General features: G+C 42.3%; 1 protein-coding gene across 1 annotated transcript in view; it reads left to right on the forward strand.

Annotated features, from left to right (window-relative positions):
• Positions 1 to 17,801: 17,801 nt before the first annotated feature.
• Positions 17,802 to 19,689, forward strand: part of QRFPR (pyroglutamylated RFamide peptide receptor) — a 60,487-nt gene continuing 58,599 nt past the window's right edge. The window contains exon 1 of the mRNA XM_006062151.3: positions 17,802 to 18,532. Coding sequence (XP_006062213.1) covers positions 18,193 to 18,532 — 340 coding nt within the window. The 5' untranslated portion in view covers positions 17,802 to 18,192. The remainder of the gene's footprint in view (positions 18,533 to 19,689) is intronic.

A 19,689-nucleotide genomic window follows, 5' to 3' on the forward strand; every position in this document is an offset into this window, starting at 1 on the left:
TCTGAGAAGCACAGCCTTCTGCAATTTCATGTATCTTCTCCAGACTGTAAAATAGCTGAAAAATAAAAAAACAAATAAATACAAACATTGGACAGAGTTTTGAGGACTAATGGATGAATCTCATGTGCTGTTCCTCATCCAAGGAAGTTGATTTACATCCTATTTCCTGAGAGGAAAGTAATAGACAAAGGACACCCTCAGATTCTAATCACAATCATGTCTGTCATCCTGATATCCTCTGAATGCATATTATAACAGAATCCTCATCCAGGTACAGATAATCTTGGTAAAACATGTTTCTGAAAGAAATACGGCTTATCTTATTTCCTCCACTTCTAAATGCCAGAGTTGGGACTTTAATTATCAGATACACACCTCATCCAGGAACATGCCTACGCACAAAGTCAGGAGGGAATTTCTGATCTGAGGGTCGCTGAAGATTTACTTATTTCAGAAGCATTTCTGCAGCAGTGTGAACTTCTATAGCAGTGTGAAGGCATTCTTCTAGGTGGTTTACAAATACACATTCCTTTAATCTTCATAACAACTTTTTGAGAGAAGGTACTTTTATAGACTCTGTTTTATAGATGAAGAAACTGCCCAAGTTTTCCCAGGGAGTACTTGACAGAGCCAGGATTCAAACCTGGCAAGTCTGAATCAATCGTGCTGTGCTATGCTTTGCTGCCTCTAACATCGGCTTGCTGAGACTGACTATAAATTTATTCTTTGATGGAAATTATACACATTTAACCAGTCAACATTTAACCAGTGCTGCACTCAATATGCCAGCAAATTTGGAATACTCAGCAGTTGGCCACAGGACTGGAAAAGGGCAGTTTGCATTCCAATCCCAAAGAAAGGCAATGCCAAAGAATGCTCAAACTACCGCACAATTGCACTCATCTCACACACTAGTAAAGTAATGCTCAAAATTCTCCAAGCCAGGCTTCAGCAGTACATGAACCTTGAACTTCCAGATGATCAAGCTGACTTTAGAAAAGGCAGAGGAACCAGAGATCAAATTACCAACATCCACTGGATCGTGGAAAAAGCAAGAGAGTTCCAGAAAAACATCTATTTCTGTTTTATTGACTATGCCAAAGCCTTTGACTGTGTGGATCACAATAAACTGTGGGAAATTCTGAAAGAGATGGGAATACCAGACCACCTGACCTGCCTCTTGAGAAACCTGTATGCAGGTCAGGAAGCAACAATTAGAACTGGACATGAAACAACAGACTGGTTCCAAATAGGAAAAGGAGTACGTCAAGGCTATATATTGTCACCCTGCTTATTTAACTTATATGCAGAGTACATCATTAGAAAGTTTGGGCTGGAAGAAGCACAAGCTGGAATCAAGATTGCCAGGAGAAATATCAATAACCTCAGATATGCAAATGACACCACCCTTATGGCAGAAAGTGAAGAGGAACTAAAAAGCCTCTTGATCAAAGTGAAAGTGGAGAGTGAAAATGTTGGCTTAAAGCTCAACATTCAGAAAACAAAGATCATGGCATCTGGTCCCATCACTTCATGGGAAATAGATGGGGAAACAGTGAAAACAGTGTCAGACTTTATTTTGGGGGCTCCAAAATCACTGCAGATGGTGACTGCAGCCATGAAATTAAGACGCTTACTCCTTGGAAGGAAAGTTATGACCAACCTAGATAGCATATTCAAAAGCAGAGATGTTACTTTGCCAACAAAGGTCTGTTTAGTCAAGGCTATGGTTTTTCCGGTGGTCATGTATGGATGTGAGAGTTGGACTGTGAAAAAGGCTGAGCACCGAAGAATTGATGTTTTTGAAGTGTGGTGTTGGAGAAGACTCTTGAGAGTCCCTTGGACTGCAAGGAGATCCAACCAATCCATTCTGAAGGAGATCAGCACTGGGTGTTCTTTGGAAGGAATGATGCTAAAGCTGAAACTCCAGTACTTTGCCCACTTCATGTGAAGAGTTGACTCGTTGGAAAAGACTCTGATGCTGGGAGGGATTGGGGGCAGGAGGAGAAGGGGACGACAGAGGATGAGATGGCTGGATGGCATCACCGACTCGATAGACATGAGTTTGAGTGAACTCCAGGAGTTGGTGATGGACAGGGAGGCCTGGCGTTCTGTGATTCATGGGGTCACAAAGAGTTGGACATGACTGAGCAACTGAACTGAACTGAACCAGTCAACCCTAAAGGGAATCAATGCTGGATATTCATTGGAAGGACTGATGCTAAAGCTGAAGCTGCAATACTTGGGCCACATGAAGCAAAGAGCCAACTCATTGGAAAAGACCCTGATGCTGGGAAAGATTGAGGGCAAGAGGATGAGATGATTGGATGGCCTCAATTACTTAATGGGTATGAGTCTGAGCAAACTCAAGGAGATAGTGAAAGACACAGAAGCGTAGCATGCTGCATTTCATGGGTCTCAAAGTGTTGGACACAATTTAGTGAACAACAACAAAGCCTACAGGGACTATACAAGAAAGTTATACGGTAGATGTGAACGGCTTCTGTCTCCTCACTCAAAAAGTGGCCATTGTCTTTGACCAATGCAGCTAAGGACTCTTCCTCTACAGCCTATGCACTTCAGAGTTCCTAATAAAAATCATAGAGAATGTCTATACCTTTGTTCATTGTTCCAGATTTGGTCTTTAAGCAACATGCTATCAATTTGTTCAAAAATGTTGCTTCCTTCCGAAACACTGAGCAAAATGTTGGCTTCCGGACTTGCTTACCAGCCTCAGGAATTTTGCAGCTCCCAGACTCTCTAATCTGAATACCCACAACTTCAGTTGTGACTGTGGTCTCTCTGCAGTCATAGGAGTCTGTCTTGCTAACAGGTGGCCCAAACACTTTAATATCCTTTTGGCCAAAAGAACTATTTGCTACTTAGACTCCAAAATAAAAACTGATTTCCCATTCTGTGGTATGCTACCATTTCCTGGAAAATGTAGTATCAGTTATTATTTTTGTAGAAATGCCCAGAAATGGTCCTGGGGGAGAATCTCTGCTTAAACCAGTAAAACATGGGTTAGACTATCCTGGGAACATCAGCAAGTGTGTGTTACTCTTATCATAAACAAACCCACAGGAATAATAAAAAGCTTCTGAGCACAATCTCCACATGAGTACACACACCATTCTGAAGACAGAGGCCTTCCCCCTGCCCTTGTGGCTCCCTTGATAAAGCTCAAAATGATCACTTGATCCATCGATTTGGCAATTATTTATTGTTTTTCACAGTTTTTATAGTGTTTCTCATAGTACTAGAATTCATAAACAAGCATTATGAACTCAACACAAGTACCTCCCAAATTGGGTCACAAAACTGATTCCTTTCAGTTGGTTTTAATCTGTAGTTTGGTTAGCTGTCATTAGACTCATTTATTGTAAAATGACCTATTTAGTTAAATGAAACTCTTACAGCAAGGGAGTCATTATTTACTGCCGGGAGCCAGCGAGAGGCACTCCACTCGTGGCAAAGGTCATGAGGAAGGAGGCTCGGCATACGCAAAGGCGGGATCGAGCCTCAGGCGTCCCCCTGGATATTCTAGAGCATCTACCCCCCAAAAAACAGAGTCTGCCTGCTTTATTGCTTTGTGCTCTCACCTCTGACTTTACTGGGGGCTGTCCCCCACCACCATCTCGCTCTCTCTGACAAAGAGCTAACTTACAGCTCCAATTAATAAAGTTCCTGGGCATTAGGAGTGTTTAAATCCAAACCCCTCAGATAGCTCTCTAACTTGCCTGACAAGTTTACTCGGACTCCTACAGCTATGCATACGATTGTTTACAGTCTCTCAGCCTCAAGAGGCACGGGAAGCTTAAGATATTCAAATAGCTTAGAGCCTCTCAGAGAGCTAGAAACTGTCAGAATAAAACTAGTAAAAGATTTATCGATGAGCCAATGCTTGCTGCCAAGTTTCCACATGCCCTGTATTGTATCCTTGAGTGTGTATTAATTAATATAGTTGGTATGTAGAAAAAATAAGTAGTGGCCTTGGTGTTAGCAACTTTAGACCCTTAAGGTAATAAATTCTTTCCTTTGTTGTAAACCCACTGCACCTCTGCCCTACAGGAATGCACCTTTATCTAACACCTTTGGAGGATGGCGCCAAACCTTAAAATAATTACTCTTAGAGACAATAAGTCTTACAGTTGACAAACCTTTGTCAAGAGTCATAAAATGTTAATAGGCCTTCTGGCCAGAAGATGATTTAAATCACCTAAACCATTTGTATACGATAAATTTGCAGGAAAGAAACCCTGGTTTTGATAAGGATCAAAGACTGCTGACTTTGTATGATTTCACATCCCCTATTATCCTCTATGTGCAACTTAGGGTATAAAAGCCCCTGTTGAAAATAAAGCTACGTGCCTTGCTCACCAAAGCTCGGTCTCCCCATGTCATTCTTTCTTTTCACATTCCCGCTGAAGTTTCCATCTGGAGCGCGGAGGTCCCCTGCGGCCATTTATTTGCCTGGGCTTCTAAGACCCACTCGAGAAGGTGTCTAAGGTGGGGCACCTTCCGCTATTCGAGAGGGTGTCTGTGGCCTCCGTGGTCAGAGCTAACCTGGTGTCACAGGTTATATTGATTTTCCACATAAACCAAGCTACTCAGCCTCTATTCTCCACTGAATTTTCCTACTGACTGAATTTCCTACTTTCCTATTGACTATGCCAAAGCCTTGGTGTGGATCACAGTAAACAGTGGAAGATTCTGAAAGAGACTGGTATACCAGACCACCTGACCTGCCTTGGAGAAACCTATATGCAGATCAGGAAGCAACAGTTAGACCGGGGAATGGAACAACAGACTGGTTTCAAATATTAAAAGGAGGACATCGAGGCTTTGTATTATCACCCTGCTTATTTAACTTGTAGGCAGAGTCAATAGGATAGAATGAGCTATCCTCATTCTATTACTCTTTATATCTCTAATTAATATTTAAATAAATTGCCGACGCCGTCTCTCCTTCAAATACCCTGGATCAGTCGGGGCTGGACCTCGGCAATTTACATTAGTGATTTTCATACTTATCCATTACAACCATGTAGGGAGCTTACACACTCTCAGAAGCCCAATTGGCATTCAAATTAGTTACATTAGTAACTTGGAGTGGGGTCCAGGTGTTGTCATACATTTTCAAGTGCCCCAGGAGATTCCAACATGTAGCTAAGTTTGGAAACTACTGATATAAAGGAAAATTTTAAATTTTTTATATTACTTAATTAGATATCTACTAATAGCAAATATGGACATCACCAGATGGTCACTGAAATCAGATTGATTATATTCTTTGCAGCCAAAGATGGAGAAGCTCTATACAGTCAGCAAAAACAGAATTGGGAGCTGACTGTGGCTCAGATCATGAACTCCTTATTACCAAATTCAGACTTAAATTGAAGAAAGTGGGGGAAACCACTAGATCATTCAGGTATGACCTAAATAAAATCCCTTATGATTACACAGTGGAAGTGAGAAATAGATTTAAGGGACTAGATCTGATACACAGAGTGCCTGATGAACTATGGACAGAGGTTCATGACATTGTACAGGAGACAGGGATCAGGACAATCCCCATGGAAAAGAAATGCAAGAAAGCAAAATGACTGTCTAGGGAGGCCTTACAAATAGCTGTGAAAAGAAGAGAAGTGAAAAGCAAAGGACAAAAGGAAAGATATAAGCAGCTGAATGCAGAGTTCCCAAGAATAGCAAGAAGAGATAAGAAAGCCTTCTCAGTGATCAAGGCAAAGAAATAGAGGAAAACAACAGAATGGGAAAGACTAGAGATCTCTTCAAGAAAATTAGAGATACCAAGGGAATATTTCATGCAAAGATGGGCTTGATAAAGGACAGAAATGGTATGGACCTAACAGAAGCAGAAGATATTAAGAAGAGGTGGCAAGAATACACAGAAGAACTATACAAAAAAGATCTTCATGACCCAGATAATCACGATGGTGTGATCACTAACCTAGAGCCAGACATCCTAGAATGTGAAGTCAAGTGGGCCTTAGAAAGCATCACTATGAACAAAGCTAGTGGAGGTGATGGAATTTCAGTTGAGCTATTTCAAATCCTGAAGATGATGCTGTGAATGTGCTGCACTCAATATGCCAGCAAATTTGGAATACTCAGCAGTGGCCACAGGACTGGAAAAGGGCAGTTTTTATTCCAATCCCAAAGAAAGGCAATGCCAAAGAATGCTCAAACTACCGCACAGTTGCACTCATCTCACACACTAGTAAAGTAATGCTCAAAATTCTCCAAGCCAGGCTTCAGCAGTACATGAACTGTGAACTTCCTGATGTTCAAGCTGGTTTTAGAAAATGCAGCAGAACCAGATGTCAAATTGCCAACATCTGCTGGATCATGGGAAAAGCAAGAGAGTTCCATAAAAACATCTATTTCTGCTTTATTGACTATGCCAAAGCCTTTGACTGTGTGGATCACAATAAACTGTGGAAAATTCTGAAAGAGATGGGAATACCAGACCACCTGACCTGCCTCTTGAGAACTCTGTATGCAGGTCAGGAAGCAACAGTTAGAATTGGACATGGAACAACAGACTGGTTCTAAATAGGAAAAGGAGTACGTCAAGGTTGTATATTGTCACCCTGCTTATTTAACTTCTATGCAGAGTACATCATGAGAAACGCTGGACTGGAAGAAGCACAGGCTGGAATCAAGATTGCTGGGAGAAATATCAATAACCTCAGATATGCAAATGACATCACCCTTATGGCAGAAGGACTCTTGAGAGTCCCTTGGAGACTCTCAAGGAGATCCAAACAGTCCATTCTGAAGGAGATCAGCCCTGTGTGTTCTTTGGAAGGAATGATGCTAAAGCTGAAACTCCAATACTTTGGCCACCTCATGCGAAGAGTTGACTCATTGGAAAAGACTCTGGTGCTGGGAGGGATTGGGGGCAAGAGGTAATGGGAATAACAGAGGATGAGATGGCTGGATGGCATCACTGACTCGATAGACATGAGTTTGAGTGAACTCTGGGAGATGGTGATGGATAGGGAGGCCTGGTGTGCTGCAATTCATGGGGTCACACAGAGTGGAACACAAGTGAGTGATTGAACTGAACTGAATAGCAAACATTGGAATATTGTGCCTGCTAATGTACTGGGCACTGCTGTAAACCTTTATGAATATAAACACACCTAAGCTTCACTACAACCCTATGGTATTATTATCTCCATGTTACAATCGATGGAAAAAAGAGACAGAAATTAGACTTGTTCAAAGTAACTCACATTGTAAGTAGCAGTCATAATTTTTATTCTATTAGTTTGGCTCATCAGAGAAGGCAATGGCACCCAACTCCAGTACTCTTGCCTGGAAAATCCCATGGATGGAGGAGCCTGGTAGGCTGCAGTCCATGGGTTTGCTAAGAGTCAGACACGGCTGAGCAACTTCACTTTCACTTTTTACTTTCATGCATTGGAGAAGGAAATGGCAACCCACTCCAGTGTTCTTGCCTGGAGAATCCCAGGGACGGGGGAGCCTGGTGGGCTGCCATCTATGGGGTCGCACAGATTCGGACACGACTGAAGTGACTTAGCAGCAGCAGCAGCAGTTTGGCTCATAACCATTATTCTGTCTGTTAAATGTTTATGTTTTTAAATAGAGTTTGAAAACAAACACTTAATAGTAGTTACAGCGGTGGTGTCAGGCACTCAGAGGCACACTTTTAAGTGCTTTATATAAAGAAATACACTGATAACAAAGAAAGAAAGAAAGTGAAAGTGAAGTCGCTCAGTCGTGTTCGACTCTTCGCCACCCCATGGACTGTAGCCTACCAGGCTCCTCCATCCATGGAATTTTCCAGGCAAGAGTACTGGAATGGATTGCCATTTCCTTCCACAGGGGATCTTCCCGACCCAGGGATCACACCCAGGTCTCCTGCATTGCAGGCAGACGCTTTACCATCTGAGCCACCAGGAAAGCCCAAGAATACTTCTTAAATGCCAGTTCTTATTAGTAACTGCTTGATCTATTTTTAATTGTTTTACTCAGACAAACCTCTTTTGGAATGTTATATAACAAATTAAGCTATATACCGTGTACCAGGAATGTTAGCTTAAAACCATTTGTTAACATTGACAATGCACATTCCTATGAAAATCTTCATGTAATTGTCTTCCCTTTCATTCTCTTTAAAAAGTTCTGAACCTTTTATGTTTTTAGTTGAAAACATATAAATTATAAAGTGAAAGAAAGAATGGGCCTTGCAGTTAAGTCAGGTCTGTAGTCAAATCCCAGCTCTGCCATTGGCTATATCTGGGCTCCTTCACCTCTCTGAGCCTCAGTTTTCTCCTCTACAAAATGGGAATACATATAATGCTTGTGAATGTGCATGCAGCAGGGTTCCAGACCTAGATGAGACCCTCCACTGTTCCCAGACCTTGGTTTCCCCATCTAGGAAATGCAGTAGGGAAATAAATAAATAAATAAAGTGACTCTCCTCTCCCCATACAAGTGAACAAGCACGCCTCTTTTGCTCTTACCTGCAGTACCATCATCCCAGATTACTTAAAGTCCTTCCTGGGAGCCGTCTCCTATGCTTCAGGCATTCTTACCCCTGGTAACTGCCTTCCCGACATTCCTGGTTTACCCCCTCTCAGAGTTTCTGACACCCAAGTTCAGCACAGAAGCAAGCAGCTCTGGGGCCCTCTGGCTCCAGGCAGAACATCCCTTTCTCTGCCATGCAGCCTGCAGGAGAGAGGGGCTCCTCCAGCCTCAGGCCCCAAGAAAGGGGCTCTCTGGCTGCTCCCTTCTCCTCGTGTCTAGCTCCACTCTGCTTCACGGTGGCCCATGAGGTTTGCCCACAGAGGCCATGGAGGTCCTGCAGCTGCCGCCAGCTAAGCCTGACGTGGGCTGAACCAGACCTCTGGGACAGTGCCGAGTCCCTCTTAAAGTGGGCACATACATAGCTGTTGGTTATTGTCTGCCTTTTAGTCCACCCTCAGCATTACGTCTCTACTTTTCTCTTCTCTACACTCACATTCCAGCCTCTGAGGCTGCCCCTGACCCGAGATAACCACCTTTTCTTACTCCCTTTCTTCCCTCTGGCATCTGTAGTTTAAGCCCCAAACGTCAGCCCCAGCCTGGGCTGGCCACATGCTGCCACATCTCACTGATGCCCACGGTCTGCTGTTGTGGCCTTATGACTCTGCCAGGCCTCTGGGAATCCATGTGCCAGTCTCCCTGGATGGTCTCTGCTTTATTGTCAATGCCTGTGGAGACTTGTCCAGTGACCTCCTCTGTCCTTGGGGTTCTATGGAGTCTCTGCTTATTGGCCTTTTCTAGCCTGACCCACCCCACATGCCATTTGAACTGAAGTGTGGCAGCTTTCTCTCTATGGGAGCTGGGGGTTATGATAAATTATTCATATGCACACAGAATTTTGTTTTTACTGAACTGTGTCACCGGCTTCTAGCAGTCATCCCCACCTGTCTCAAGATGGCTGGCACAGATTTCCCTTTATTTAAAGGGGCCAGGTCATTTTTCATAAAACATTTAAAAAGCACATGTACACGGGGCATACCTGTAAGCAGGTGTGCAGTAGCTTCTGGGGGCTTCACTGGGAATCATGTTTTCCCGTGCCCCCTGCATCCCTCATCTGCATCCATCACTGACCAGCCTCCACCCAGGCTCCTCCTTCTCTCTGTCTCTGCACGTCCCTCCTCATATCCCTCAACCATCAGTTTCAATACCCATTCCTCAGGCTCTGGCTGCATATTAGAGTTACCTGAGTCCCTTCAATTAAACTACAGTCTCTGCAGGTGGGGCCCGGCATTGGCACTATGAAAGGCTCCTCAGATGATTCTAATTCACTTTCAAACATGAGAACTTCTGACAGGAAAATTTAGGCTTCAGTTCTTTTCCAGGAAGGGCAATAAGCTCCGCCACCAAGAATTAATCTCTATCTAACTTATCATTTTACTCCTCATATATAACATACCATGTGGCATATCTTGGGGATAATGTGTGTTTGATGAAAAAATAAATGGATATTCTGAAATGTGTTTACAACTTTGTCCTAAGCCTGGAGGCTATGATTTATATCCACTAAGCCAAATTGGCTAGAAAATTTGAACAAACACATTCCAAGCATGTTCTCATCCAATTATAAAAATTTTAGATTTTGACATTCCTCATCACTATATTAAAATTCAAAATATTTCTCCCATTTTTATATATGTTAATTGTAGAAAAAACAGAAAACACTTCCAATCAAAATAAACTAAATAACATCTGTGCTTATACCATCATTGCTAACCCTTTATCATCTCTCATTTACTATGCCCACACACTATTGCATATATTAAATTCAATCATACATTATTCCTTCAGCAATATGTTGTGTAAAACCTTAGTCTCATTAAAAGTAACTTGGAGACAAGTCAGCTAAACATTAGGGAGGTTAAAACTTAAGTGTATAAATCCCCTAGAAGGACACTGAGACCTTTCTAACATTTGGCTACATTCTTATGTTCAATGTGTGTGTGTGTGTGTGTGTGTGTGTGTGTGTGTTAGTCACTCAGTCATGTCTGACTCTTTGTAACATCATGGACTATTAGCCTGCCAGGCTCCTCTGTCCATGGAATTCTCCAGGCAAGAATACTGGAGTGGATTGCCATTCCCTTCTCCAGGGAATCATCCTGACCCAGGGATCAAATCTGGGTTTCCTGAATTTCTCGCAAATTCTTTACCATCTGAGCCAACAGTGTAGCCCATGCCTGTATTCTCTTATTAGTCAAGTCGGTAAATGACATTTGTATTTGAAAAAATGAACCTTAGGTGACTGTGAAGTAGAGAAAGTTACTCTCCAGTGACTACCATATAGGGACAAAGAGAACATTTTTAATAAAAATGAAAACAATTCCTGAGGGTTTCAAATCTTAAACTCATAACATTATTTTAAACCTACGCTTGCTTTTTTATTTTGACAGAAGAAAATCACAATGACTAATGTTTATCAACCACTTTTTTGTTAGGCACTGTACTAAACAATTTATGTAAACTGTTTTGCTTATTGCTCACAATAGAACCATTAAGTAGGTATTATATCCCCTGGTTATGAATAAGGAAACTGAGGCTTAGACAGGTTAACAAGTTCAACTGGGTTCTGCAGTTAGTGAGTGACAGAGCTGGGATTGAGGGATGAGAAGGGGCTCCCCTGACCACAGTGTTCTACTGCTAGTCTCAGTTCAGACACTCATCGTGTTTGACTCTTTGCGACCCCATGGAACACCCCAGGCCTCCCTGTCCATTACCAACTCCCAGAGCTTGCCCAAACTCATGTCCATTGAGTCAGTGATGCCATTCAACCATTTCAGCCTTCTCTCCCTGCCTTCAATCTTTCCCAGCATCAGGGTCTTTTCCAATGAGTCAGTTCTTCACATCAGGTGACCAAAGTATTGGAGATTCAGCTTCAGTATCAGCCCTTCCAATGAATAGTTAGTGTTGATTTCCTTTAGGATGGACTGATTGGATCTCCTTGCAGTCCAAGGGACACTCAAGGGTCTTCTCCAGCACCACAGTTCAAAAGCATAAATTCTTCAGTACTCAGCTTTCTTTACAGTTCAACTCTCACATCTGTACATGACCACTGGAAAAACCACAGCTTTGACTATATGGACCTTTGTTGGCAAAGTAACATCTCTGCTTTTTAATATGCTCTCTAGGTTTGTAATAGTTTTCTTCCAAGGAGCAAGTGTCTTTCAATTTCATGACTGCAATCACCATCTGCAGTGATTTTGGAGCCCAAGAAAATAAACTTGTGTCTAGCAACTGCTAGTCTAGCAGCACCTAATAAAATGTAGTACTTTGACAAACCTTGTTCTTAATAAAAGCCTGTGTTGATAATCTCCTTCCTTTTATTAAATTACTCTATAGTTTTACTGGAGCTCACCTTAAATTTATGGTTTAAAAATCACTGTTTTCCTTCTTGGGGAAATGGAGAATTTACCCACGTCTAGTCCACACTATTTTTATTGGTTTTTTTATTTTCTAAAGATTCTCAGTGGCAGTTCTTCAGCCCCATGGGTTAAGTTAGTCCTCAGAGACAGTGTATTAAAAAGCAGAGACATCACTTTGCTGACAAAGGTCTGTATAGTCAAAGCTATGGTTTTTTTCCAGTAGTCATGTACAGATGTGTGAGTTGCACCATAAAGAAGGCTGAGAGCCAAAGAATTGATGCTTTCAAACTGTGGTGTTGGAGAAGACCCTTGAGAGTCCCTTGGACAGCAAGGAGATCAAAGCAGTCAATCCTAAAGAAAATCAGTCCTGAATATTTATTGGAAGGACTGACGCTAAAGCTGAAACTCCAATACTTTGGCCACCTCATGTGAAGAGTTGACTCTTTGGAAAAGATCCTGATGCTGGGAAAGATTGAAGGCAGGAGGAGAAGGGACAAGAGGGGATGAAATGGTTGGATGGCATCACTGAGTTAATGGACATGAATCTGAGCAAACTCCGGGAGATAGTAAGGGACAGGGAAGCCTGGTGTGCTGCAGTCCATGGGATCACAAAGTCAGACATGATTTATTGACTGAACAACAACAGCTCTACAGTCTGTTGCTGACCGCATGCAGAATCAGAGGGGTCCACTTGAACAGTAGGACAGTGCAGCTGATCCCTTAACTTTCCTAACAAATCCACTAACTGGTAGATATGCTGTGTCCAGAGCATATGGGTCTCTTTTCAATCAACAGCAGAAATTAACTCATTTATCTCAATTTAGAGCCATTTCCTATATGCAGCTCCTGTCCAAAGCCTGACAAATACAATTAATATTCAGGTCTGGTAGTTTATGAGATGTGAATAGTAATACATTTCCTAAGCTTTCTCCTACCCAGTCAAATCGCCAGAAAGCAGCATGCCTGCATTTTATTACTCTGGCTTTCCATACACATCATTTTATGGGCTATGACTCGAATTATGCCATCAGCCAGCATCATTTGTCCTATGAATGGCGACATGCCGAATGTCCACTACTGCTGAAGACACATCAGCATGTACTTTCATGTTTTTTATATAAAGGCTGGTGTGGTCAATTCCTGCTGCAGTTCAGAGTCAGAAAAAGCCTGGTCTCTTCTGACATACAGGTATGCTTCTTCTCTCTTTTGAGTAATGAAGACTGACTCCCTTCTTGTCAGGAAGCTGGTAGCTAAATGTTCTACTCAGTTGCTGTAGCTTCTTATAATCTAGATTCACTGGTATAAGTGCCTGCTTGTCTTTCTTCATTACCAACCCCAAGCCTCCATTCCCTGCCTCTCCTTCTTTTTGTTTTGTCCTGGTAAGTTTAATAGATTTTTGCTGGATAGTAAAGACAGCATGGGCTTAAGAACCTTACTTCCTGGAATTCTAAGAAACTAACAGTTTTTGAGCTGTGTGAACTTGAGTGAGTTTCATAATATTGCCTATGCCTCCCTTTTTCATTTATAAAATGAGAATAATAAAAGCACCTGCCTCATACAGTTGTTGTAAAAATAAAATAATGCAATGTGTAGTTCAAATGATGCTATTATTAATGCTTTCACTCCCTTTAAAAAAATACTGGTTAAATACACAAACCATACAATTTACTATCTTAACCATTTTTAAGTGTTCAGTGTGTAGTACATCCATTTCATTGTGCAACCAGTCTCCAGAACTCTTTACAGTTTGCAAGACAGAGAAGCTTGATATACCCCAACAACTCTCCATCTGCTCCAACACTTAACACCTAGCAGCCACCATTCTACTTTCTAGCTCAGTGAATTTGACTACCCTAGGTACCTCAGATAAGTGGAACCATACAGCATTTGTCTTTTTGTGACTGGTTTATTTCACTTAGCATAATGTCCCAAGGTTAATTCATGTTGTATCACATGTTAGGATTTCCTTCTCTTTTAAGGCTGAATAATATCCCATTATATATATACACATATATTTATATACACACATATATATTTTTATATATGTGTATATATATATACACACATATAATACCACATTTTTATATATATTTATCCATTGATAGACACTTGGGTTGTTTCCACTTTTTGCCTATTGTGACTAATGCTTTACATCTGTGTCTCTATTTTTGCTTTGCAAATAGATCATCTATACCATTTTTCTAGATTCAACCTATATGCATTAATACACTACATTTGTTCTTCTCTTCCTGACTTATGGAAGTCAGTGATGCCATCCAACCATCTCATCCTCTTTATGACTCTATTTTCAAATGACATGATTGTCAATGTAGAAAATCCCAAGAAATCAACAACAACAAACTGCCTAAAACTAATAAGTAAATTCAGTAGCATCATAGGTTTCAAGATCAACATACAAAATAATTGCATTTCCATCTACTAGCAATGAACACATGGAACTGAAAATTAGAACTACAATACCACACACAGATGCTTAAAAATAGCTTAAGTGCAAATCTAACAAAATATATGCAGGTCTTATATGCTGAAAATTGGAAAATGCTGATGAAAGAAATCAAAGAAGACCTAAATATACAATGAGATCTACTCTATTCACAGATTTGTTCATAGTAGAGATCTCAATTCCTATCAAAATCCTAGAAAGGCATTTTGTAGAGACACACAAATATATTATAAAATTTATATAAATAGGCATAAGCCCAGGAATATCTAAAATTCTTCTGTAAAAGAAGAAGAAAGTGGCAGAAATCACCCTACTTGGTTTCAAGACTTACATAGCTGCAGTATTCATGACTGTCAGGGATTGGAGGACAAAGAGACACTTCAGTCAGTGGAACAGAATAGAGAGCTCAAAATGTCAGATGTAAAACCACAGAACTCTTAGAAAAGGACACAGGAGAAAAGCCTAGGGACAGCGAATCTGGTGAAGGGTTCTTAGACTGGACGTCAAGGGTATAACTAATAAAATTTAAAAAGGATAAATGGGACCTCATCAAAATTAAAACCTTTGAGAAGGAAGGTATATATGTACACATAGAGCCAATTCACTTCATTGTACAGCAGAAACTAACACACCATTGTAAAGCAAATGTACTCCAATAAAAAATTTAAAAATGAAAACTTTGATCCATGAGAGGGATAAATAACAGGGTACAAACAGAAGGAAAGATTTACAAGCCACTTATTTGACAAAGAATTAGCATCTTGCACTCCAGTACTCTTGCCTAGAAAATTCCATGGATGGAGGAGCCTGGTGGGCCACAGTCCATGGGGTCGCAAAGAGTCGGACACGACTGAGTGACTTCACTTTACTTTCACTTTATACAAAGTGTACCTTCTAAACTTAACAGCAAATAGGCCAAACAGTTCAATTAGAAAATGGGTAAATATATTTTAAAAAAACATTTCACTGAGAAGATACTGGGATGGCAAATAAATACATGAGAAGATATTCGATATCATTTGCTATTAGAGGAATGCAAAATAAGACTCAATGAGATATCACTGAACACTTATTAAAACAGCTAAAATAAAAATAATGACAATACCAAGGATGTGGAGAAACTGAAATTCTATATGTAGATGGTGGAAAGTTAAAATGTAAAACTATTCCCAAAAGTAGTTTGACAATTTCTTGTTGTTGCTCAGTCGCTTAGCTATGTCCAACTTTGCAACCAGCATTGGAAGGCTTGGACTTTGCAGCACACCAGGCTTCCCTGCCCATCACCAACTTCCGGAGCTTGCTCAAATTCATGTCCATCAAGTCAGTGATGCCATCCAATCATCTCATCCCCTGTCATCCCCTTCTCTTCCTGCCTTCAATCTTTCCTAGCATCAAAGTTTTTTTCCAATGAGTCAGTTCTTCGTGTCAGGTGGCCCAAGTATTGGAGCTTCAGCTTTAGCATCAGTCCTTCCAATGAATATTCAGTACTGATTTCCTTTAGGATTGACTGGTTTGATCTCCTTGCTGTCCAAGGGAGTCTCAAGAGTCTTCTCCAGCATCACAGTTTGAAAGCATCAATTCCTTGGGGCTCAGCCTTTTTTATTGTCCAGCTTTCACATCCATACATGACTGCTGGAAAAAACATAGCTTTGAGTAGAGGACCTTTGTCGGCAAGGTAATGTCTCTGCTTTTTAATATGCTGTCTAGGTTGGTCACAACTTTTCTTCCAAGGAGCAAGCATCTTAATTTCATGGCTGCAGGCACCATCCACAGTGATTATGGCGCCCAAGAAAATAAAGTCAGCCACTGTTTCCACTGTTTCCCTAATCTATTTACAGTGGAGTGATGGGACCAGATGCCATGATCTTAGTTTTCTGAATGCTGAGTTTTAAGCCAACTTTTTCACTCTCCTCTTTCACTTTCATCAAGAGGCTCTTTAGTTCTTCTTCGTTTTTTTGCCATATGGGTGGTGTCATTTGCATATCCGAGGTTATTGATATTTCTCTCGGCAATCTTGATTCCAGCTTGTGATTCATCCAGCCAGGCATTTCATATGATGTACTCACTTTCATGCATTGGAGAAGGAAATGGCAACCCACTCCAGTGTTCTTGCCTGGAGAATCCCAGGGAAGGCGGAGCCTGGTGGGCTGCCGTCTATGGGGTCGCACAGAGTCGGAAATGACTGAGGCGACTTAGCAGCAGCAGCAGCAGCAGCAGCATATAAGTTAAATAAGAAGGGTGATAATATACAGCCTTGATGTACTCCTTGGCAATTTCTTAAAAACCTAAATATACAAACCATAGACTGGACAAGCAAAGTGAAGAGAAGTGTTAGTGGCTCAGTTGTGTGTGACTCTTTGCAACCTCATGGACTGTAGCCAGCCAGGCTCCTCTGTCCATGGAATTTTCCAGGCCAAAATACTGGAATGGGTTGCCATTCCCTTCTCCAGGCGATTTTCCTGACCCAGGGATCAAACCTGGGTCTCCTGCATTGCATGTAAATTCTTTACCATTTAAGCCATCAGGAAAGCCCAGACTGGACAAGCAAACATTTTGTCATTTCTCAGAGAAATGAAAACATTCACACAAAAATCTGTACCTGGCTCTTCATAGCAGCTTTATTTGTAATAGCCCCAAACTGGAAACAACTAAAATATCTTATTATGGGTGACTGGTTAAACTGTGACATATCCTCAGTAGTAAAAATGCAACTACCAATACACCTAACAACTTGGATGAATTTTAAGAGCATTATGCTGAGTGGGGAAAAAAAATCAGTATCAAAAGATTATATACTGTAGGATTGTTTATAAACCTGCCAAAATTCAGAGCCGGAGAATAATTAGTGATCATCAGGGTTTAGAGGTAGGGGGACTACTGGGTGTGACTGTAAAGGGATAGCTTTATGGAAATCTTTGTAGTGAGAGAAGAGTTTTCTATCTTGGTTTTGGTGGTGGTTACAGGCATCTACACTTGGTATAAAATGACACAGACCCACACACACAATGTATCACACACATATCAAATTCCTGGTTTTGTATTGTACTATAGTTAAACAAGATGTAATCAATAGGAGAAACCAGGTGCAGGATACAGGAGACCTCTCTGTACTATCTGTGATTTCCTAGGAGCTGTACTTATTTTTTAACACAGGAGAATAATTAAAAATAAATCTCATTTTGCCTTGGCTGGCTGTAGCCCTATTATCTCATAAGAGGAGAAACCGTGAGACTGTGGAAAACCACAGTACTCAGTTTTACACAGACGCAGGACCTGGGGCACCAGACAGGGTCTGCGCTCCAGAGACTGCGGAGCAGGGAGGAGTTTCCCACTCCCGCCGGGAGGGTGCGGAGGCGGGGTCTCAGAGCTGAAGCTGCGAGTGAGCGGCGCGCAACCGAGCTCCCGCCCCGCCCTCCGCCGCTCCGGAGCCGGTGCGGCGCCCTCACCGCGTGGCTTGGGAGCGAAAGGCGCGGGGAGTGCCGCTCCGGCATTCCGGACGGCCACAGCGCCTGGTCTCAGAGAAGAGGAGAACTTTGAACTAGGAACATTTTTGGTCAATGGGATAATCTCCCTCGCTTTGGCTCTCGATTATGAATTAAAGCCCTGCACTGTTTTCCCTCCCCCGAACCTCCGGAGGTGCTGGCGGGAGCCTTCCCGCGCGCCGGAACGCAGAGCAGAGGCTGCCGAGGCTTCCAGGGGCGGGAGGCGGCCGCCGGGCCGGTCCTCCAGGAGCCCGCGCCCCGCTGCGCGGGAGTCCGTGCCCCGGAGGTGGATGACGCTCGGGGCGCAAGCAGCATGCAATCGCTCAACATCACTCCGGAGCAGTTCTCCCGGCTGCTGCGGGACCACAACCTGACGCGGGAGCAGTTCATCTCGCTCTACGGGCTGCGGCCGCTCGTCTACACCCCAGAGCTGCCCGGGCGCGCCAAGCTGGCCTTCGTGCTCACCGGCGTGCTCATCTTCGCCCTGGCACTCTTTGGCAACTCGTTGGTGGTCTACGTGGTGACCCGCAGCAAGACCATGCGCACTGTCACCAACATCTTCATCTGCTCCCTGGCGCTCAGCGACCTGCTCATCGCCTTCTTCTGCATCCCGGTCACTATGCTCCAGAACATCTCCGACAACTGGCTGGGGGGTGAGTTCGCGCCCTTTCCTTCTCCCCTAATCCCCAGCCTTCCAGGGAATCCCTCATCACAACACACACTCTGCGCTTTTGACTTTCTTACTTTTTTTTTTTTTTTCCCTCTACTAAATGAATCCAGCGCCCTTTCTCAGAACTTCCTTACCTGCTCTCACTTGGAGATTTGGAGGTAAGTTTTTGCTGGTTTTGTTTCCGTTGCACCGTTTTTCTTCCTGTCGCTTAGAAACTCAAGTTAGGAAGCGCTTAGGAGAGGCTCAGGGCAGTGGGGTGGGAAGTCACATCAGTTATTTCAGCTTGCTTTTCCATAGTTCCCTGGGTGGGGAAGAGCCCCTTGGAGAAGGGAATGGCAACCCACTTCAATATTCTTGCCTGGAGAATTCCATGGACAGAGAAGCCATGGGGTCTCAAAGAGTCGGACAGGACTGAGCGGCAAACACACACTTCCATAATTATCAGAACTTTTTTCCTATTTTTTGAATAAAAGTGAGATAATTTCAAATAATAAAAGCCCCAACATCTCATTCCTCTAATCTCCAGCCTCACTCCCCGGTTTGCTTATACAGATATTTGTAGTGCAAGTATATTTATGGACTTAAAACTTTAAAACAAACCTAATGCATTAGCAGGAAAAAAAAAAAAAACAAAAAACTAGTCCTCTTAAAAAAAAAAAAAAAGAAAGAAAACATAGACAGAGTCATACTTGGAGAAGGAATACAGAAAACATAGTCCCCCTGAAAGAGAAGAGATTAATTTCTCTTCCTTAGGAGAGCAGAAATGGAAGAGAACCATTTGGAACCATTGTTGAGAGTCGTATGTAGGGAAAAATAGACACTGAACTGCCCCTAAATGATCCAGTCTTTCCAAAGACACATAGCTAGAGCATGTGTTTTGTAATTCTAAATGGTAGTGGGTTGTATTCTTACCAATGGTTATGGAGTGCCCTAAGGAGGAAGCATTGGTTGTACCTGTATTTTCATGGGTGGCTGTACTCTTGTGACCACATCAAAATTCTTAGAAAGTGGTTGGAAATATAGGGAGAACAGAGAGAAGCTCTGCTGTTTCCACCCGTTCCTGAGCTAATCCCTTTTATTCTTATGGCGGGTGTTTATTTCATCCTACCATTACCAACTTGAGATCCTCAATTTAAGTCT

The sequence above is a fragment of the Bubalus bubalis genome, chromosome 7 (genome assembly GCF_019923935.1).
Source record: "Bubalus bubalis isolate 160015118507 breed Murrah chromosome 7, NDDB_SH_1, whole genome shotgun sequence".
Classification (NCBI taxonomy): Eukaryota; Metazoa; Chordata; class Mammalia; order Artiodactyla; family Bovidae; genus Bubalus; species Bubalus bubalis.